Genomic DNA, 23,938 nt, shown 5'->3' with positions numbered 1-23,938 from the left:
TGGGATACCAGCGCGAAGCTAAAAAGTGTAGTAAGTAGCTCTTTCTGACTAGTCTCAAATGAACAATATACATTATGATATTGTTTCAAACAACTTCCAACAAACATTTTAGTAAGTACAATAATTATTTGAATTAATTAAACAGTTTCTTCCTGTAGTAAACTGTTTAATTTAAATTTCATACCGAACTTTGTTCAATCGTAATCGATACCCTCTAAAGAGAGTTACCTTGAATTGCCTTGAATATTTATAACTAACTTAGGGGATACATCCCCTAAGTTAAAACTCATATGAGTGTAATTAACTATTAAGTTAGTTATTTTTTTTAACATTTTATTAAGGTGTATGCTATTCCACACTTTGAATTTTAGAACCATATAACCGAGTTGTACCATATACCCTCTCAATGGTCAATTTATAGTCTAGTTTAAATAAAAGTAAAACCTGAAAGATACATTGATAAAAATGTTAACATTACTCTCCAAATGAAACTACATACTGCGGTCCACCACAAAGATGTTGCCGTTTTCTTTTCTTTTACTATCTACAGCCTGCAGTTCTTAGTTCTTCGTCTTGTTCTGTTCCGCTATTATCCATTTAATTACTTAACTATTGCGCCAGCTGGGATTATTTATTATATTTCTAAACTGCAAACGTTTTATTTTTAAGTCTTTAGTAATAGAATGATTAATGGAGCTGAGAATGTTAAAGCATTTTGATATAACTTAATTTCTGATATGCTCTTAAGTTTATTTTAAGAGCGGAATAAATGAACACTGTTATTAACGTGTTGTTAATTGTGTTGAAACGTATGGCTGTAAATCGTCTAACCAAACCAAGGATATTAAAATAGTTTTAAGAAACATTTACTCGCGTTTGAACCTACAACGGCTGTGTATCTAGTCAAATACATCCTAACTTCATTACGATCGCAAATTATTTTCAAGTATATAGCATAGGGCAGAAGACTAGTCTTAAGATACTCCGTTCCCCACTATTCGTCCAAATTTTCAGACATTGCGTGGTGATTGGTTCTCAACGAAACTCAACACTGCACTTCATCTTGCCAATAGAGCGAAAAATCCCCGAGCGGAAATTGAAACTTGTTGTTTAAATCGAAATATAATTGATATTCATAAATATGAATGAACCTTAGCTTGTTTAAGACCTGTTATCCTTAAGTTACAGTATTTTTCTTTAGTCAATAACTTACTAGAAATTATCTTGATACATTTATTCGACTTGAAACTATAAAATGTAACGATTATATTATTATTATAAAATAATTTTACGTATTACGATTAATTATTCTAATTAAGAACGAAAATATAGTGTTATAATAAATGCTTTGATATTGATATACCTACATATGTTTAATTACTCTCCAAATGAAACTACGTCGTGACTGTTGTAGGTTCAGTTCCCACTCACCCAACATTATCCCCACACCCAAAAATTTAAATTATTTTTCCTGTTCAAGATATAACGCAGCGTTGAGTGTCCTTTGCTCTGCTATTGGGCAAAATCTGCAATCTGCAAAAAGTTTTTTTGATATTTATTTATTTAGTTCCACCATACATTCTACATTGAAATTCTTATACGCTTGATACAAAAGGCGCGAGTACAAAAATAAAAAAAAAGTATTTAATTTCTACTATTATTTATTTAAATTTATGACTTCTCTTTGTCCCATTGCTGGTATTTAAGTAAATCTAAACACAACATATGCGTTAACTCTGTAAAACGTCAAAAATAAACTATTAGGTATTTTTCCGCCTGTAAATATCATAATTACATAGTGTGATTTAATTACTGAAAGATTTCAGTCACGATACTGTATAACAAGTCATTTAGAGAATATTTTATACTGTAAATATTGTAGATAGTCCATTACTACGCCCTGTCACGAATATCTATTAACACGTTTGATTGAATTTTTTTTTATTATTACTACTTTGTCGTAGTGCTCTACCCTTAGAGCTGTTTTTCTCTTTTTAACTTCACGCTGTATCCCGCACACAGCAGGAATATTTTATAAGATTTAAAGGCTTGAGGCCAGAGTTGACATAGGTGGGTGGTAAGTTCGAATCCCATTCGACGAAATGAAATATAGATTTTTTTTTTGCTCTGGCAACGAGGCAGTGCGCGGTGTTGAGTTCCGTCATTGAACATGTTTCTCACTGAGAACGGAGTTCTACACACTAGGATCCAAATTTCCCTGTGGCCACCCAGATCAGATGTTCTTACTATTATGAAGAAAAGTAGTAATCGCGCTATCATTATTGTTAATGTTATTTTAAGACGTATTAAAACAATAACATAATATATGGAAGTTTATAAAGCTCAAAGCTTAGGGAAAGTTTTAGAGGTTTAAAAGTTTAACTGATAGGCACTCAATATTTGACACAGTATTCTCGAATCGCATGGAAATTATTTGATGTCAAACGCAGTGTCTCGCTTCGTATTCCAATTCACCGTCGCCGAGCTCCATCTACATACGAGTATATAGACCAATCGAAATGCAGATTTGATGAAAATTAAATAGGCCAAACTTTGTTTAACTTACGACTTACTTTTATTTAGCCTATGTTAGGACTCTATTTATTTTATTTTATAGGCAAAATAAAAATGTGTCACATTTCTCCTTTCGTTAGTTAATTAGTTAATATTTTTCTTATACTTAAGCATTGTGACATTTTTTTCTATTTTTAGAAATAGTCTTGCCTTACAAAGAGGAGAATTTTTAATTTCTTAACGGTCCACGCGACTTCACCGACGTTATATTTACTTTATAGATGTTAAGAGTGCATTAATTATTATCGAATATCTTGATGATTGAGGCCAGTAATGGCGCGCAGGCACCACAGTACCTGTAGTATAACCTAAAAGTTCATAAATATAATTGCAATCAAAAACTTCTCCAAAACTATCATTATAAAAAAAAGCATTCACAACAATGCTTCAATGTTTTAAAAGTATAAAATGCAAATAAGAATTATATGAAAGTTCATACTTACTCGATAAAATTCCATTCCGCGTGTATTTTCAGCTTTTCAGCGATCTCATAATAACGTTCATTGAAAATTAATCTCTCTCCATATGGCAATAAGGGTGGTAAATAGATTTTTGACAGTAGATTTAGACCTTAAAATACTATACTAATATAAGCTTTATTACAAAAAGATAAGGTGCATAATCGTACCATTTCATAAGAGTTATAAATTTCGCCGCTAACTTGATATTAATTACGCAGTCTGCGCCCAGACTGGCCGCAAATTGTAATATATTGTACCGCTCGTTATATTAACTGCCCATATAAATTTATCTATGACTGTAACGTTGGGATGGACCGCTTAAGATTCTTGTAGAGTACCATCAAAATGTGTTCAGCTTTTTGTTCCGGCAACGATAACGATTAAATACGATATGTTAAATAGCGACACTAGACATCTCACTTTATCTAAACGACACAAACATTATTACTATTATTGTTCTTTAGCTTCAATGTCTCGTTTTGTAAACGGCATATAAGTAGTAAGGTTTGTAGAGAGTACCTAGTGTGATGACGTTCCGTTCTATGTGCCTATTCCGCTGTGAAAAAAATATACTTAATAATGAAATTTAAAAATTAAAAAAATATATATTGCGGATATAATATGTATTTTTATTTCAAAATGGGATTCGAACAAATACATATGTATATCAATTATTCAACCATGCCTAATTCCCTATATACGACTTGAAACTTGAAATGTTATATTGGTTTTACTGTAATATATAATGTTAAATTGACCCCAGCTCCATAATAAAAGATTCAGTAGCAATCGTCCAAAACATATTAAACTATAAAAAGCTCTCTCAAACCCAGTAAAAGGCAGTCCGACATCAAGAGGAATGAATTCAATAATCCTCCGCGGTGACCGTCATTTTGTCGGTTATACTGATAGAGCGATATACTGGAGTGGTAATGTTTAGAAATGACTTAATAGTAGGGTAACTGTTGAAGTTAAAATTGTTTTATTTTTAACCCTTGCGAAGAAAAATGCGGAAATATAGACTTTTTACTATATTTATCTTGGGCACCTATTTAAATTATATTAAAAATAAGCCGTTTTGGCGCTATGTGACCACATCTGTCTGTAAACATAATGATTAGGTACTCGTTCCCCACTCGGGAAAACTCAACACACAATATCTCGAAACAGAATATGGAAACGTAAATTCATAATACTAGGTTCACTTTGTTTACCTTGCTATGCGTGATAATAACATAATAACAATAGTTAGACTAGTGACCTCTACTCTAACCTTAGAGCATTCGCAATATAGCTTTTAATAATATTTTTTTCTAAATGTAAGCACATTTAAAGTTGTGGGTTGTGAATATTTAAGTACTGCTCTGCAGAAGTACTTTTCTTCACTTTATAAGGCATAGTATACGATGCTCATACATTATATATCAGGCCGTACTATCTACTGCGATTGAAAAGCTGTTTGAAAACGTACTATATATTTTAAACATTACTTATATTGTGTTTTGCGACAGATGGGTGAAGTTGTTTTAAAAACATGTTTTTAGAAATATACTGCACGATGCAAAAAATCAAATCTATACAAACATAAAAATACAGTTTCCATAATACTTTTATTGTAAATATTATTGAAAATGCGTAAGATATTGAAAGATGACGAATATACCTTATGCACTACAGGTGAGATAATATATGAAATCTTCATAACAAAGTCACGTTTCGTACTTTACAGCAGCATCGCGTAATACATCGGTTTAACCTGGTTATCGTACTGGTTGCCATGACAACGACGTGTGCACAAGCTAGAATATCATTATCGTGCATTATTTTTATTAAGGACCAAGAAGAGGATGGATGATAATGTTTTGTTTGATGGTATGTGTTGCTTGTGTTATTGTGTTGTATGTGTGGAAGTGGAGTGTTTTGACACTTGGTTCTTACCTGCTATGCAGGCTAGCGTGAGTAAAAGTTAAAGTAATTTTAAAGTATTTTGAAAAGTACATAAACATATGTCGTTTTTAATATTTTGTTATATGTAATATATTTTTTAGCTTTGTATCCCGCACATAGCATGGCAGGCAAAGGGAACTTGGGAACCTTGTGTATTGTACACTCCGTTATCCATAAACATACTCCATTCCTTACTTTCTGTCAGACCAGACCGAGAAAATGAAAATATTAAATATTTCATCACCACGAGACTTGAACCTACAACCTACGCATACGTATGCTATTTACACACATTTTAATATGTATTTATTGTTTTAAACATTATTTTTAACATACAATGATAAACGTATAAAACTAACACCCTCTTCCTACATTTACGGGATGGCGTGTAAGGTATCTTAGAATTTTCTCTCAGATGTGCTGGATTTCTTACAATGTTTTCTTTTACCGTCATGCGCGTGATGAATTTTAAATATAAATTTTTCACGTGATATTTTGTTACATTTCACGACTACTACATACCATCTTAACACTATAGCGCTGTGTGTAACAAAAAAATCAGCTTCATACTTTGTCCGAATGAAGAAAATTTTATGTTAAGTGACGGAATGCAAAGTCGTCCTTTCGTCTACAATAAACTTTAACATATAATTTAAATATAATCATTACCCGAAGACTGTTCCACTAAGCCATGATAGCCTAAATATTAAATATTTCACTTCCTCGAGTGGGAATCGAAACCACAACCAGGAGCGTTTAGAGTCATACACTTGTGCCGCTGTGCCTCAACGGGCCTCTTAATAGATGAGTATGTACTTTGTACTCATCTACTTAATATACACATATACGTTACACTTTACATATATATATATACGTATTTGTATATATGTAAGTGTATTCTGCGTCCTGATGTTAACGACTACCAATGAAACCCGACAATAGCTAGGATCAGACCGACCTACACGTTATTACCCCATTAAACATTTCTTTCTTACAAAAGTGGACGTTATTTCGTTATGCGTAGAGTGCATTATCACGGTCGCCCATTTCTCCTGAAACAGCTAATTCTGTAATGTTAATTCGGAGTATTAGGTTCTTCGGGCGGTTAACGAAAAAATTACCCCAAATGAGATTTTATTTATGTTGTAATTACTAAGGAGCAGTCAAATGTAGATACTTTAATGTATTATATATGAATATGTATGTTTATGCTATTCTACCTGAATTATTTTATATTCTTATATATTTTTCTTTTTTGCATACTGTTCTTTGTTTGATACCTTGCTAAGATTATCGATACTTATAGGTCTTTGATTTTTTTCTGGAATATATTTTCAATTATTATTATGTTAAATATCTGTATTAATTTTAAAGGATATATGTCATTAAGTTTCGAAAATAAACAATATCATAACATTATTAAGATCTATTATTCCCCCAAGATCCATAAATATAAAGTAGTATATTAAGAATAGATAGAGCCCAACAAATTTTGTTCCGGCCCAAACTTAGTTCTGATTCGCCCAAATCTTACGCGTAATATATAACTTGGCTGGTTGAAACTCTGGAAATAACGTCAGTTTTGTTGCTTAATCAAATTTCGTTCAGTTCGGCCGAGGGGGAATTTCATTTGGGGAATTAACGTTTCACTATCTTCATTTTACCCGCGTTTTAAGATTTGGGGAGATATTTCCGCAATTCTCAAGTCGAACGATTGTCTTGCAAATCCCTCTCCGAGTTCTATTGTTTCGGTGTCGATTTTGCGTACTTATATTAAAATATGCATTTTAATTTCTATTACTTATTAAAAACTTACGAAATATGTGTTTTGCTTTCAATTATTTTGTTTCAATTCGTGCTGTATTGCATATATGTACTCGTATAGCAGGGCTGGCAGAGAGAACCCCACATTCTGCCTAATTTGTAGGCGTTGCATGTTGAGTCGCAGTAGGCCCCAACACCTCGGCTGCCAGAGCGAGGAAATAAAAATATTAAATTTCCTCGAATGGGAATCGAACTCACATCAGCGTTTACACTTGCACAATTGTGGCCCTGCGCCACGCCTGACCTAATTAAATTATTTGGAGAAAGCTAAGTTCTAATTTTTAATTTTGTAATATTTGTCTTTATTGCAGCTGACAAAGTGCCACCCGGGTTCCCGACCATTTCGCCGCCTTCGTCAACAATGGTAGTGGAAGTCGGTCACACAGCGACGTTGCCGTGTCAAGCCAGCGGGAGCCCGTCGCCTAAAGTCCGCTGGCTTTGGAACTCTCTACCTCTCGATGTGGCTTCAAATCCGAGATACGCACTGCTCAATGATAAAATGCATGGTAAGTGTTTTAACATAATATATAATTTTATCACCAAATGATGTATTTTTCAAAAAAATATATAAAAAGAAATATCTGTCTTTTTAGGGATATAACATGTCGAAATAAAAAAAATGACTTTTGTATATAAACACATATAAAGTGTAATTTTTTCAAAGAATTAAAGCAAAAGAAAAAATCAGCCGCTGACAAATATGAACATATAGCTCAATCTATCAAAAAATCGAACATGTTATTTAAGGTCGACGTAGTTTCAAATCTCTTTAATTTTTTTTCATTATGTACATTCCAAAGCAACTACAAATGGTTAACATTACGTTAAAAAACAATATAACATAACTTTGAAAGAAAATCTGCGAATTAATATTATAGTATACGAGTATTATATTATCTTCTCAAAACTGTATTACAAAATTTTCACCAAGAAAAATCTATTTTCTTTGTAATAAGAATTTTGCTCATCCAAGTAACACGTACGTACCGCAACGAGTACCATCTAATCTTACAAATTTTGAAATACAAGAAGCTAATATATAAATAAAATGGTAAAAATATAGTATGGTATTAAAGGCATTTTTCTTACCATGTACGAATATATATTTTATAGATTTTGTGTAATTAAAATTTTATGTAAATAACAAAAATCTTAATACATTTGAGGTACGAAACTATAGCCATACATACATATAGCGTCGGTGAATACTCATAGGCGCATTGTGTTTCATGATGCCACCTAATGAACTAGCACTAAAATAACATTTGATCTAACACTGCATCGCGGCACACCGCGCTATAGATAATGAGCTTTTTCCACTCAATCAAGTGGAACTCATTTCTAATATAACGTTAAGTGACAGCTTGCATTCTCGTTGACCGAAATACTGGAGAGTTCTCGGAGAAAATTTTCTTTATTAAATTTCAACTTGTTTGATCAACGCCATCAATTAATTACGTTTAATTAGTGTGATGAGGTATAAAAAATGCCGTCGGGACGAATTTAATTTTGCGACTCTTAATGAAAGTTCGTCTGCTTTTCCTACTCGCGATCTGATAAGACGGAGACGACGAAATATTAATTATATCCATTTTGCGGGAAATGAGCACGAAATGTGATCTTGCTGTTTTACTTGTGTGGAGCGAATCATGTTGTGAGTGTTAGTTGTTGTATAGACTTGATGTTTTTAATTGTTACATTTATATTCTTGTATGTATATGTAAAACTAATATATTTCTGTAGCAAATTACTTTTAAGCAGAATAAAGTAAAATTTCAATGGCTTCAATTATGTACTTTTCCCTGCAAATTATTGTGTCATATAAACATTTTATGTAAGTGTGTAAACGTTTACTTATATTGAGGAATATTTACTCGAGTTACACATTTTTAAAGTAATTTCCGCCACACCTAGCTGAAGGCTTCGAAAATCCCCATATTCGTGGGAACAGTAATAAATTCAATTTTAATACTATTATGCACTTCGCAAGAGGTAAAAGTAATTTAAATTCAGTTAGAGCAGGCCCACAGAGTTGCCTTGGGCTCTTTTAATCTCATTAATTTTAATTTATTCGAGTGGATTATTTCTTCGGTCTCCAATATTTCATAGCACTTTATTAATGTATTGTATTAGATTGAAGAATTCACGTTACGGCCTATTAGTCCGAAAATTCTGAGACGTTCAAAGATAGATTTGGATTTAATGTTGCCTCAAATTGGAGGAATTACGAGTCTTATCAATAAATTAGAAAGATTGACAAATCGTTCGTGTCTTTCCCGAGGCCGTCGTGATCAGGTGCTCTCTTTGATTTCATTAGAATTACTTTGGCATTATACAAGTAAACCATGACAAAATACGTAATATTTCGGTATGCTCAGCTGTTCGGTAAAGCCTTTGAGAATATAGAGACGTTTGGTTAATAATAAATGTTGCTCTCTAAATCGTCGGCTTTTGACAAACACGAAGTAATATCTTTTTGCAAAGATAAATTTTTTAAATTTACAAATATTTTAAACTGTTTTATTCCATAAATAAAAGGAGAATTCAAAAATAAGCTAACTAAACATTCAACCTAGCAGAGATTCCCTTTTTATCAAGTCAAGAAAACTCATTGGACGTAGCTTTATAAGAAGGTATGACTTAGTGGTCCGAAAGCTTGGTCAAAGAGCCATATAAAAAATTGAATTGAATTTTTGTTTATTTTTTTATACGTACGTTTTATAAAATAGTATTATTTTTTCCTAAGACTGGTATAACACTTTAATAAAACCGGTCAAGTGGGAGTCGGATTCGCCGTCCGTGGCTTCGGTACCAATTGTCGGTCAACGAAATGCACAACTTATAAAAGTTGACAAACTGAAGTTTGTGGACAGTTATTATATATGCACTCATTTTCTTTGAAATAAACTAGAAATATAACTTTGTAATTATTTTTTCTATGAAATACATATATTTTTATATTTTTCGGAATTTTTCCTTTATTTGATTATTTTTACTTCTTTCCAAGTTCTGTCTTGCAAAATTAAAAGAAAGGTCTTTACAGATGGACAACAATGCGATCCTATAAGGGTTTCGTTTTTATTATTTTACCTTTTGAGGTACAAAACCCTAAAAATCTTAAAAATAGCTATGTACCTTTTAATGGCAATTCTTTAACAAATCATAACAATACTTCATCCGTATTATTAAATTAAACTCATAACGACCTAGAATTAAGCGCTCAACCAGGGTGGGACCCTCGCCCGCAATAACTGCTATAACACTTTTATAGGGAATTGTTGTTTTACAGTCAGTTATAGCGCGACGCGTGTAAATTATATACGGAACAAAGACAGAGGTTTTATGATCTTTCGCGTGGCTAAATTAACAAGTGAACTTGGACGGCCGTAATACGGGTGGTCGTGATGTATGGTAAATGGAAGAGTCAGTTGTTTAACATGTGTATAAATGATACATGTTATTTCTTTATTTGATTTTTTTATATATTCCGTATGTAGCAGGGTAACTCGAAATTAAAATTAATGCAAAAGCACTCCGTTCCTAACCTTGCGCCGAATTCTCAGGAACTCAACTGCTCCAAGGTAATCCCAAATTCGTCCAACTTATCTAAATTATACACTATACTATACTCGTATAATTCACAGACAAAGATCTTTTGGTTACTTTCCGATGTCTGCCCAAAAAAATATAAGCAATTTGAATTTTCTTATATAAAAGTGATTGCTAAAAATAAAGACATGAAGTATGTATGTTGATCATATCCAGCCACGCTAACATGTTTTATTCGTCCCGAATGTAGGTAGATGTGGAGTCGTGATTGCGGCCTACGGAGGGAGATTACAATTCATTTGCATACAAATGCCGGGTCCCTCCAAGTTTGAATGAGACGGTGTGGTCGTCTGTTGTTCTAGCAAAAAGCGGGTCTTAACTCGTACAACAATAACTGTGGGGGGGGCGTGACCGGTTCTGATTGAGATCGTATGTCCTCAGATACGCCCCTGTCACTTCCAGCGAGAAGGTTTTTCTAAGTCTTTGTAAAGTTTACTAGTTATAAGCACTATGCACACTAAATCTGAGGGTTTCTTGTGGTTTTGAGTTGTGATGGTGCTATTTCATTTGATTATTGTGTGAAACATGTAATAACTATAATTGTTAACGTTTATTTTGTACGTTTTGTTAACTTTACTGAGTTTGTAAGATTTGTAATCTGGAGACTCAAAGCTAGTCGGTTACACAATACACGTATTCTCGAATTAAATATATTTTATTTACTATCGTGTAAAGAGTTTTGTTTTTATTACTTAAGGCTACTACTAAGCTAGATATTATCTATCTAATGGTTAGTCTAAATTCTTTTCTGCTATGAAATGTATCTTAAACTTATATAAACCTTAAATTATAAAAGAAAGAATTTTATCCATGTTTTTGCTTCACTCACATGTCTACAACGAATTCTAACTAAGAAAGATGACAGTTTCACGCGAAAAAATGAGAGCCATAATCACAAACATGTCAGGGCCGGTCCAAATCGCAAGCGCTACCCCAGAGGGTAGAGGGTTCGCCAGTAATCAAATAAAACAAGGACGTTACGTGGAGGGACGCAGGGATTACAGTAAGCCACAGGATGTGGAAACTAAAATAAAAGCACGACGCATTCGCCTGTATTTTATTTATCGTAAATGCCTTTCACGATTTGATCATTTGTCACATTTGCCGTGCCAAGGTGATTTCGTTTTACCTTTGCTTTATGTTATAATATTAGCGGTCAGTGATTTTTCAGTTTTTTTTGGAATTGTTGTTTATGTTTTCCATTTTTTTTTTTTTAATTTTATATTCAAATGAAGTTAAAAGGAGCTATTTACAAAAGAATGGTAGGATGATAGGTCAAATTTAACCTACGTGCTAAGTGCTATAGAGGCCATCATAGTGCAAGGACGAAAACGTGACCGTTATGGGAAAGATTTCCATTTTGAGTGCAATATTTATTTTTTTCATTTCTTCGCTCTAGTAAACAGGGAAAGCGTGGTGTTGAGTTCCGCTACTCAACATGCAATATCTCCCGAATCCGGCGGATAGTGGGGAATGGAAGTGTCTGAATAGGGAACGGAGTGTCTTAACACTAGGTGTCCAAATTTCCTCTGCCTACCCTATTATGTGCAGGATGCAGCGAAAAGCTCAAAATATATATATACATAGAAAACCTAAACATAGACGTTACATAATATCCACATATGAAACAATTATTTTTCTATATATGAAACACCTATAAAAGCGAAAAAACTGTCTGGTTCTTTACATTGAATTGAGAGCAGTGTTGGAAGTCAGGAAAATAGAGAATATTTTTGTGCGTCCACTAAAGGCAGGCAATCGAAGTTTTTATTTTTGACATGGCAGCTCGCAAGCAGAGCACTCTTGACCCACAAACAAACCGAGCCAATTGTATCCATTGGCCTTCCTTCTTTTTACTTCAATATTTTTGTCTGCTTTAAATTCAAAATTTCAGAAACAGGCTTGCTGTTTCTCTGAGACACCTTTATAAGTTTGACAGTGAAATTGTTATTTAACCGTTTCTTTTTATAAGACTTGTAATATTTCTCAATAGTACAATCTATTCCAAGCTATAGTAATTTAATACAAATTTTAACAAAAATTCCAGAGCAATATTTCCATACCCCGATTGTCGTGTCTCGGATAATCGTTTCTCCAAATATGTACGTAATAATATATTGTGCTCGAACAAAGTAAAAGCCTTCATTCCTAAACAAAAATCTTTTTCCCCTCCACTTCGCGTCTGATAGAACATATAATATTCAAGGGTAGTCATATTATTCGCGCATTACTTTTCAATTCATCATCCCTCGCTGAGAATTGATACCCATAAATTTTTCCGTTTGCGCCTTGAGACGTCTTCGGGATGAACTTCCACGTATTTATAGCGGGTGTTAGCGTTGTTTCGCTTGAAATTATTTTCGCTTATTCTTCGCTTGTAACTGTTCTTTTGCAAGATATTAAGCCTTTTTTTATTTTATTTCTGTTCTTCGCGTGAAAAAATCTATTAATGTTAAATATTTATTTAAATGTACAAAGAAAACTCTTCAAGAAACATGAGAGTTTGACGCAAAAATTATTCGAAAAATAAAAATATAGCAAAATTTATTCGAAAAATAAAAATATATTTATAATTAAAGCTTTGGTAGCTTAATAAATATAATATAAAATAATAAATATATACAACACTCAAAACCTATAAAAATAAATCCAATTTCTCCCGCTTGTATAGCTGGAGCGCGGTGGACAAATGCCGAAATTTATTCGGTCCCGCCTAGAGACTACCATATTTTTACAACACCTTTGCGATATTAACTTAAGATGAAATAGTGTACAAAACTACATTTGAGAAAATGCGAGCTTTATACGAGGAGAGACACAATTCGTAACAAGATATTTCAGTGCTATATATAGCTTGTATAAAGCAGAATATATGAGGTATGCTTTTGAAGAGGTTATGTTGGACTGTATGATATACTAGATTTTCCTACCAACTCTGCCCATATGGTCAAGTGAAAGTAACTAGGAATTGCGGAGGTCTTAATTTTTTTTTATTAATAAAGTAAATTTTAGTAGTAGAGGCCGTTGTGGCACAGGGCACAAGTGTGCGACTGTAAGTACGATAGTTATGGATGCGATTCCCACTCGAGGAATTAAAATATTTTAATTTCTTCGCTCTGGTAACGAGGTAAAGTAGGGCGTTGAGTTCCGCCACTCAAAACGCAATGCCTTGAGAATTCAGCGGCAAATGTGGAAGGGAAGTGACTAAATGGGAATGAAATCTCTTAACACTAGGTTCCCAGGTCTCGTTTGCCTACCCTATCATGTACGGGATACAATATGAACCTAAAAAAATAAAAATAAGTAGTAATTTCAGTATTTAATAGACCAAATAATATGTACTATGTAATCTTAAAATTGTCAATAATTATATACATTATACATACATATAATTATGTATATAAAAATTAAACGGAAATTAAAAATATCTTTGTAATTGATAGAGCATAAAATATATCACCGGATTCATAAAAATATAACAAGTGAAAATAAACACAGCTCCACTGTATTAATTAATTCATTTCATAAAAGGAAAAACTTTTTATTTATATAGTAACTTTGCCAATCTGAATAATGTTTATACATCATTTTGTCGTTTTATAAAATAAATAAAACTATATTTTATGTTATTTTTAATATTCTTGCCACTGTACGAATATTATTACAATAGACTTTATCGTAAAAGCTTAAACTTTAGAACCATTTCTTTGTAAGTTTTAGTTTAAAACTGCTTAGAACAAGATATTTAGTAACTTTTATGGATATTAGGTGCATGCGACGATTTACAAAGTCTTCTTTTATACTAATAATGACTATTTGAACACGATGAGACTATGGTGCCGTATAGGAACAGCATTTGACTGTTGACGCCTTGGTTGTTAGTTCATTTCCCAATCGTGGTACAAAAATATTTTCATTTCCTCGCTCTGGTTGACAAAGTACAGTGTTCATCCACCAATATAATCTACGTAGCCCTCAATTTAAAGGTCACTTAAGTCTACTTTCCAACCATTTTTTAAAAATAATTGTCTTTTTGTTCTATAATCATGGAAATAAATTTGTGAATACTTTACACGCTTTGATGATTAAATTACAAAATAATTTTCGCTATCGACCACCTAAGATAAACATTGAATTTGAACGAAATAACTAAACTTGTACTTAATTAAATTGTCGACGTTACACAATAACGTAGCAACCTAATATTCCAAATCTACCGCTAACCGCTTCCCGAGCAGTTTCATTTTATCGTACTGTATACCTACTACATAAATAATAAAATCTACTAGTTTCAGCATAGTATTCTATAGAATTAAAAAAAATGTTGGTTGTTTAGGAATAAATCAACATAAAAATATATTTAAAGTTCTAGCGATCCCTAACGGCTTCGCCCGCTTATATTATAGCCTAATTATACAAAGTATTTACATTAAGAGTATGCTATGCCTATGGTGTTATTCTGGTGTATAAACTATATTACTGTAAAGTTTAATCTAAATCTGTTTTATACTTTTTGCGTGAAAGTGGAACAATCGTCTATCTTCATAAACATTCACATTTATGATATTAATACTAGAATTCGTCCATTATTTTTATTTAATTTTTAGCATGATTACAACTAGTTTTGTTTTTCGGGATGGCTCGGAATAAGAGATATCCTAAAAATGCAAGATTATGCAAGATTATGCATCGTCAATAACTAACGTCTACATAGTTTATTGAGTTAAAATTAATAAATATAAGAACAAGCAATATCATTATTACACTTCTTTGAGTATGTAAATGTGAAATTTATTATATAGGTCCTCAAATACTTCTGTCACATTTTTGTACGTGAATTAATATACTGTAATTTCACAAACTTACCTAACATGTTGTTGTTTCAAACATGAAAGATATTATTTTGTGTTGACAGTTCATAACAATGTTAGTTATTTTCCAAACTACATTCACAGTGAATAATGACCAAACGCGGCCTAATCCCCTAAATATACATTCCCTACATTGACAAAATGCGTCAACAGACAGCGGGGTGTATAATTAAAAGAAAAATAAGAGCTATTCATAAACGTCCAACGGAATAGCCGGGTTTATATACGACCAATCGAGTCTGGCCTCTCCCAGTCCTCGACGTGCATACGGATACAAAGTAAGATCCGACAGTACAGTAGATATCCAGAGGTCAAGATTGTATTGTTGGAGATGCTTTACCGCGGAGGTCCGTTTAATCTAGCTCTTAGGTCGGCACAGGAGGCGAGAGCCGGAGGTGCAGGAGGCGGAGGTTTACTTTACGCCAACGCGGTTGATTAAGTGGTCGAGCTGATCTCACGGGGACACTCGTGGGGCTGGTGACTCCTAATTAATGACGTAAATGATTATAGCGTGGACTGATTTATGTTGCTTGATCTGCGTCTTAAGAATGTTGTCTTTGATAGGGCTGACGTGAGGGATCGTGGTAAATGTTTGTTTTTATTATGTTTTAATGCATAGGGGTTAGTCGTGGCGTAGAGGTACAAGCGTGTGCCTTTAAATACGATAGGTTGTGAGTTCAGTTCTTGAGCAAATTATATATTTAGTATTTTTTTTTCTTCGCTTCCTGTACACTATCTACAGAATTCTACGGAAGGTAGGGAACAGAGGTATCATAACACTAGGCTCCCAGGTTCCCTCTGCTTATCTTGCTATATGCAGAATACAGTGTTAAGCAAACAAACGAAACAGTGAGTTGTCATAAGTGGTAACTCAATATAAGTAATAAAGAAAGATATACGACGACTGAAGCTGCAATTAAAAATTAGACGGAAGTTCTTGAGAACAATCCAAGAAATAACTTGCATTTGCTGTGACATTTTCGCTTTGTAAACATACATTTAATTAAGAAACACATTACTTTATTTATAAATATCTATTTAATTAATAGATATTATAATAAAAAGATAGATTAATAATAAACAAATTCTTAACCACAGTTTATAAAATAAAGGTAAATTCTAAATCAGTTTCGCTTTCTGAAGACATATTTTTGTTTAGTAAAAGTAATTTTCGTGTAATTTACCAGCTTACGCAATGTTTGGAAGGCAATCAGTGAAGAACCGACATCTAATATTCTCTATACCTTTTTCTAAGAATTGTGGAAGAATATAAATACATAATAATAAAGCCAATTCAGTGACTTCTATATTAATATTAATCTTAAATTGTTTTGTCATAGATAACCAAAAAAATTATAATACTATAGCAAAGAATATTTCAACCATTACATGTATCACGATACAAACGTTTCAAATACTGTCAAAATTGTTAAAAAAGTGAGAATTCCGAATTCCAAAACTCTTAACGTCCGATCACCGTAATTACATTCCCTTTGTACGTACCGAGAGCACGTTGTTTACAACTCACTACTTTTTCCTCTTTGACAGTTTGCAATTTGGGTAAGTTTTGCGCACGTCCGGCCCATCGATAAGCGCATACTAAATCGAATGGGTGAAAACTATACGTGCTTCACGCTTATTCAATTGGGAACTGACTCAAATGTTATTTAACTTGGGCTATGTACATATGTATATAATATGTTATATATTATTTATTAAGTAAGCTATGTAAAAGATGTATGTACCAAGACCGAACAGGAGTAATGAACTTGGCTCTACACGCGATCTAAAAACCGCATGACAGTATTGACAGCATTTTACATGAAAATATTTTGGTGGCATTTAATTTTCTAGTTAATTATTAAAGTAATGCCTTGTTTTCATATAAATTCTAAAATAGCAAATTCGACTAAGCCATACTTACTCTGTCCTCGGAAAAATACCTTGTAACTTTCCTTTGAGTGGTATTTGTTACCACAACAATAATTGAAACTGCGTCTCGATGAAGTCAATTGCTTTATTACTTTTTTGAACTTATTTATTATATTAGACGTTCATAAGGAAAATTTTGATGCATTATTTATTTATTGAATTGGGAATCCCTATTTTTATATGCATATCGATACTGTAACTAAAAAGGTAGAGATTTATTATATAAATATACATAATTTACTTTCTTTTGAAAAAAACTAAGAATTGAAAGGTTGTACTAAAAATGATTAAGAATACCGATTTTACTGCTTTTGTAATTTAAGACAATACAATTATTCTATCTAAAGAAGGTAATACTCAAACAAAGAAAGCTCCGGTACAAAATTCTATTTACTTTTGTTCCACTGGAAATGTCTAACGACTGCTAATGTTGATTAATACTAAGAAATGCATTTTATTCAACGCCTTCAATATTTGAACAAAAACATAAAATGATTCTAAGCCGACTTCCGTCCTGAAATCATAAAATCTTTAAATAATTGTTAGCTTTATATAGTTAAGTCGATTTAAACGGTCACGCGATCTTCATTGAATTCGCAGTAATGTATAATGTACATAAGAATTTTGTAGTATGGTATACCATAATATAACATCGAGGCCAGTCGTGGTGCATTGGCCACATATTTTGAATTTTGACGCGACAGGTTGTGAGTTCAATTCCCACTCGAGGAGGTGAGATATTTAATATTTCTTCGCTCTGGTGTTGAAGCAAAGCAGCCTCTAGAATGAGGAACGGATACTGGGTTCCCTCTGCCTACCTTGTTGTCTGCGGGATACCGCTTGACGCCAAAAAAAGAGTAAAAAGAATCGGCTTCACGTGGTGGAACTCAACGGCTTTGCCTCGGCACCAGATCGAAAACATTAAAATTTAATAAATAAAAACTCATTCCCTCGAGTGGGAATCGAACCCTCAACCGTCGCGTACTGCAAGTTACACCCTTGTGCCTCTGCGCCACGATGGCCTTTAAAACAAATAAAAGAATATTATACTATTTATATGGCATAGTTGCGATGTTATTCAAATATCGTTTCCTTACGGTGGTCGTTTACCAGCACATAAGTTTCTAACTTTAATGCCGTATGGAAAACTTAACTCGAATTTAAGTGCAATTGTTTTTAGTTTGTGGTAATTTTTGGTTGTACGATATTTTACAAATCTTGATACTTGTTTTGCTTTAGGGAGTCTCTTAAATATTGTATTAAAAGATGTTTCATAAAAACATATTAATTAATTTGAAACGTAGTGTTCCATGTACTTACTGGTTTTGTATGATTGACGAAAACTCAAATAATTTATCACTGGATAGTTAAATACCCGTAGCGCGACCTATAAATTTAACAGAAACAACAATTTGCTTTTTGTTTTTATACCTTATATTTAAACGAATATGCAAATTTATAGAAAATATATTGGGAAATTTAACCTAAAAACGCATGACATTGTTTTAAATTTTTATTAAACGCAGGTAGGACATAATATACTTTTAAAATGATATTTTTGAACATAGCAGTATAGGGAACCTGGTAACCTAGTGACAAGACAATCCGTTCCTCTTTAAGACACTTTCGTTCCCCACTTAATGCCGAATTATTGAGTCTGCTCGAGTCAGAATCGAACTCACAACAATCAATTTGGAAAGTGCATTAATTAAGAGTTGTTACTAAACTAACTCAACAGCAACATGTATTGATTGGGTCGGATACCCTTAATAGATTAGTAGTGCCCTCAGCTTGTTAGTTCGTCATCGTGACCTGAATACTCAACGAGCATACCTACTCAGAACGAAAGTTTCTCCTTAGCCGTGAAACAAAAATGTTCAGTTATCTCTAGTGGTGCTACAATAATGTCTTTATTTGCAGGCACGCTGCAGATTGTGAAAAGCGAGGAGGAAGATCAAGGGAAGTTTGAGTGTGTCGCCGAGAACGCCATCGGCACCGAGTTCTCTAAGCCCACTTCCCTCTACGTTAAAGGTAAAATATTTTCATTTGAGTACAGCGTGTGTTCGTAGTTTTAAGTTTTGTTTTATATTTTTTTTGGTATTAGAGTGCGAGTGTTTTAGATTATTGTGCAGCAAGTATATGAGAGTTGTTATATTTGATATGTGTTGATTATTGAAAGTGGAAATCGTAGAATCGATAGATGCGAAATAATACATCAAAATGGAAGTTCTCTTTAATTTTACTGTAACGTATGAGATATTGTACTTTTTATTTAGAAACGTGTTAAAATTTTGAACGAAGCGGGTCTCTTGGAAGGTTACCAATAGGTAAGTAAATTATTTTTCTGTCTTTAGTATGGAATAGCATTTTAAAAATGTAATAAATATGTAATATTGATTTTTAATAACAAGCATCAAAATATGAGCAAAATGTATCCTGAATCGTAAGATAAACATAATATATACAAGAAAATTATATTAACAAAAAAATAACAGCACTTAATTTCGAGACTCTCAGATATTTAATGAGCCTGTTCTGGAATAGCTGAAAGACGAGTATTTCATGTAATAAGAAAGAGAAAGAATCTTCTGTTACGTAAACCCTGTAACGATTTTTTAATATTTGTTCTTCTATTTTTACTTTTTGTTAGCTGTAGGATGTAGATGGCTGCGTAGATTTTATTGTAAGATTTTCTTTTCAGCTTCGCTCAAAAATAACGGGATAGGCAGAGTTCCCTCTGCTTAGGGAGCCTAGTGTTAGGACACTCCATTCCCATGAAGACAGCTCCCGTTTCCCCAGTTTCCGTCGATTTCTGGAGGCATTACGTGCGTGGGTGCGTGCGCCACGAACGGCCTCAATTGCCCAAGATCTTTCTTACTTTTAATTTTTCTTGCCTAATGTGCAATATACAAAAATGTTAGAAAACCTAAATTCCATACCTGTTGTCTATATAGCTACAGTCGTCATATTTACACATTTGATTTACGTACGTTCATATTTTATATGAGTATGCATATTACGAAATTGTGCAGAGGTATTTGTTGAACATATGACCAAACGATGTATCACGTAATTGTTGCAATTTTGAGTTTGATATTTTATTTAGTCTTCTTTTAATGAATAACTCGATTCAGTATATTATTGAATTATATTTTGCTGGAAACAACAGTACAAACTTTTAAACACAGCGATATTTTATTAAAACACAAATATCGATATTAATTTCATTAACGACCCGCTCGCAGCTTCGCCCGTTTGTACAAAACATTTTTTGCCATCTCAATTACTTTTGTGATCTAATAACATTATCATTTTAATGTCAATATTCATATATTGATAGCCTTTCAGCTATTTCAATAAAACTATTAAATTGACTTTATTTCTTATTTATAAACTGTTTGAGATAAAACAAACACTATACATGATTGTGGTAAGGAAAGTTTGCTATCATACAATTGTGAAAACTGTATTTAAATATGCTTAACCATTTGTGATATTAGCGTGAATAAACGCAACGACACGAACACAAACGGACAGACATAAATTTTTAAAAGCATTGTTTTGAGTTCCATTACATTAATAAGTGCCCCTAATATTCGATTTTCTCACATATTTCCAAGTACAGATAGATACGATAAAATACAATTTTATTATATGTATAGAAGCCTATCACCAATAAACAATCCCATAGATTAGCACCAAAGCTCACATGACACGAGTCCACTCGACTCCCGCCACACGCAACCCGGAACGGGGGCACCCAGTTGGCCGCAAACACTCATATGTTTACTACTACAGCCGTTGTTACGGCGGCGTTCAAAATTACATATGGAGGTCGTTATTTTGCACTGCAACGCTTTATTATCGCGGGGAAAGTAGGCTGCGGTGAGAATAATATTCGTAGTATATTCGCATGAGATAACGTCGGCCCGCTAACTATCTCGCTTCAGATTGCTGTGACTGATTGTGCCTAAGTGCCGGCGATTTGTTAGCGTGCTGTGCTGTGTTGGGGCGTGTGTGTGTTCATTTTTTGTATGTTGTGAGTTTTTCTTCTTGAAGTACAGTGAAATTATTTTTTTTTGGTTGACGCCGTATTTACAAAGGTAATTAGAGGCAACTTAGTATTACACCGCGCTACGCTAAGTCTTCTTACTAGAGGAAGGAAATGGACATTAAATTCATTCACCTCATTGGGAAGTGTTTTGTTGTTGTAAACGTCAATTTTATACTGTTTTTTTATAATTTTGAATGATATAAAAATTTAAACAGTAAATGGACTTAGTAGGTTTACACTCTAAGCCGACGAGATGTTACTTACTTATCATTATTACTATAATAGCTTTTATCCGCAGCGCTAATACACTACATTAATGTTGCGTAGGCGTGTAATACGTACAGCGCATAAACGACGTTGATACATTACAACATTCACTGCTCACATTTATAATAATTTTCAATTATGTTAAAACTTTAGAAAACTAATAATATTTATTGAATAATTTAAAATTAGACGAAGAGAAATTATTTTAGCTTCACGCTTTATCCCGCTCGCAGAAGGTAGGCAGAAGGATTCTATGAGCTTAGTGTTAAGAGTGTTTTGTCCGTTCCCCATTTTTCGTCGAATTCTGCGCATTGCGTGTTTAGTGGCGAAACTCGAAGCGCAGCGCGCTTTGTCTCGAAAATAGAAAATATTAAATATTTCATTTCCTCTAGTGGGAATCGAACCCACAGCTTGTCGCGTTCACGGTCACGCTTGTGCCCCTGCGCCACCACTAGCATATTATTTTAATATGCTAAAACTCTATTAACTTCAAATAAATAAGGCTCACACATTTATACAAAAACAGGTATTGTGTGACAGTTTCGAGTTTTAATTAAAAACGTAAAAAAAATTAATAGTATAGTATATCGCAAATACTATGAATACGTTCTACAGAGTGCACTTGTCGAGTCCGCTCCGTGTAATTGTTTGGGACGTTCGAATTAAAAGCGTCCGCCGAGAACAATAAGTATCCAAAGTTATATGTTTCCGTTATAAACTCTTTTTTTTTTCCAGATTATTTTTATCGGCAATATATAAAATGGCGGTTTTTGAACCGATATTTTCAGTTTGATCTATTTACATGTAGAAAATACGTTGTAAAATTTTTACACAGTGTGCACAATAAAATGAAAATGCATATTATTTTCTTTTATTGTAGTATTTCGCTATGTAAAGTTGTAATATGTATAGTTTATTTGAAATCTCTAAATTTCACCGAAAGCTTTTTGTGGAATTATCAAAAAGTTTGTTTGAAACTACCGTCATTTTATTTTTAAAGTAATGTTTGCTTGAAACTTCTACAGACACAAAATATTATACTCTACAAACGGTGAAATGACGCAAGCAAAAATATTTTCAGAATATTTCTAACTACCTTTTTAAGACTATTTTTGACTAGTGGGGGAAATAAAATGATGAACGTTCAAAGTTTTTATAACATACAAGTCCAATTTATAAAAAAACTAGCGACCCTCTTGCGGCTTCGCCCGCTTTAACTACTGGATTATTCATATAATGTATGTTTGCAAAGCACTTAATATAATGTGAAAATTAATTAAACCCTAATGCAACCCGCATTTTCGTAGTTTCAATAAGGATTTTCCAATTGTTTTACACAGCAAGGATTTTTTAGTAGGTACCGTAATTTTAAATCTGTGCTACTAATCTTTTCAAGTACTTATTAAAATATATTTAAATTACTATTTTTAGATAGTTAAATGACATTAAATAATACATTCAACTCGAATTATCCAATACGTGCAAACGCATCTAAGTCTTCGTTGCTGTAGAGGCAGGCGGGTTTTTTTTTCGAGCTTGTGGTTAATGCTGAAGAGGGTATTCTGCCCCTGATGAAAAGCAAGCACTACGTGGCTGCCTGTGACGAAAATTAAATAGAATGCATCGGCCGGGAATTAAACCCGGGCTGCCCGCGTGGCAGGCGAGCATTCTACCACTGAACCACCGATGCGTGTAAGGCAGGCGGGCGCGGCGGACTCGCTTGTATAAGCATAACGTCGCGAGGCGCGTTTCGCAGCAAGGATTTTTTGATATTGTAACAACTTCTAAAGTACTTATTAAAATGAAAAACAGAAAAGACAGTTTTGATCTACATTAAATGGCCAACGTAACTAATATACTTATTTATATGCTGAGAGTAAGGGATAAGTGAAACTTGACTCGATACAGTTGATGTGTGAACGGCGTGATGTGTCAATAATTAAATGCGTTTTTCTCTAAAACTATTCGCAAATTCGAAATAGTTTAAAAAGCAAATTTTATCTTCGTTTAACGTAGAAATTTAATAAAGTATTTTAAAGAATAAGGATTAATACCATTAGGGAAAAATATCCCTCACAATAAAAAATATATTGAAATTACTATTTTTAGACAGAAATATGATCACTACACGTTATCCTTAAAAGATACGAATATGCCATCGCGGACTTTTTTGTAGATCTTATTAAGAGGAACAGTACTCCAGTACATTTTTTTCATGTAGTATTTACCATTAAAGCAGCGCATGCGCCAAAGTGTCTCAGCGGGTAGGACTTTATACACATTTATCGTATTTATGTTAATTTACATAAGAATGTACAAATAATAAACTATATATAAACCTTCCCTGAGAAATACTCGACCTAATGGTGAAAACCGCATCCAAATCCGTTGGGTGGTTT

The 23,938-nt window shown here is 33.1% G+C and overlaps 1 protein-coding gene across 4 annotated transcripts in view; it reads left to right on the top strand.

The window, feature by feature from the left end:
* Lar (tyrosine-protein phosphatase Lar) overlaps positions 1-23,938 on the top strand; it is a 284,959-nt gene that overhangs the window by 218,682 nt on the left and 42,339 nt on the right. For all 4 annotated transcript variants that reach the window (XM_085188748.1, XM_085188747.1, XM_085188746.1 and 1 more), the window contains 2 exons: positions 7,118-7,312; positions 19,139-19,249. In XM_085188748.1, the coding sequence (XP_085044874.1) occupies positions 7,118-7,312; positions 19,139-19,249 (306 nt within the window). The remainder of the gene's footprint in view (positions 1-7,117; positions 7,313-19,138; positions 19,250-23,938) is intronic.

The sequence above is a fragment of the Heliconius melpomene genome, chromosome 7 (genome assembly GCF_056956725.1).
Source record: "Heliconius melpomene rosina isolate 202511_hmr_F chromosome 7, ASM5695672v1, whole genome shotgun sequence".
NCBI classification, from domain to species: Eukaryota; Metazoa; Arthropoda; class Insecta; order Lepidoptera; family Nymphalidae; genus Heliconius; species Heliconius melpomene.
The sequence above is the reverse complement of the archived record's forward strand: the minus strand, read 5'-3'. Positions and strand labels throughout refer to the sequence as shown.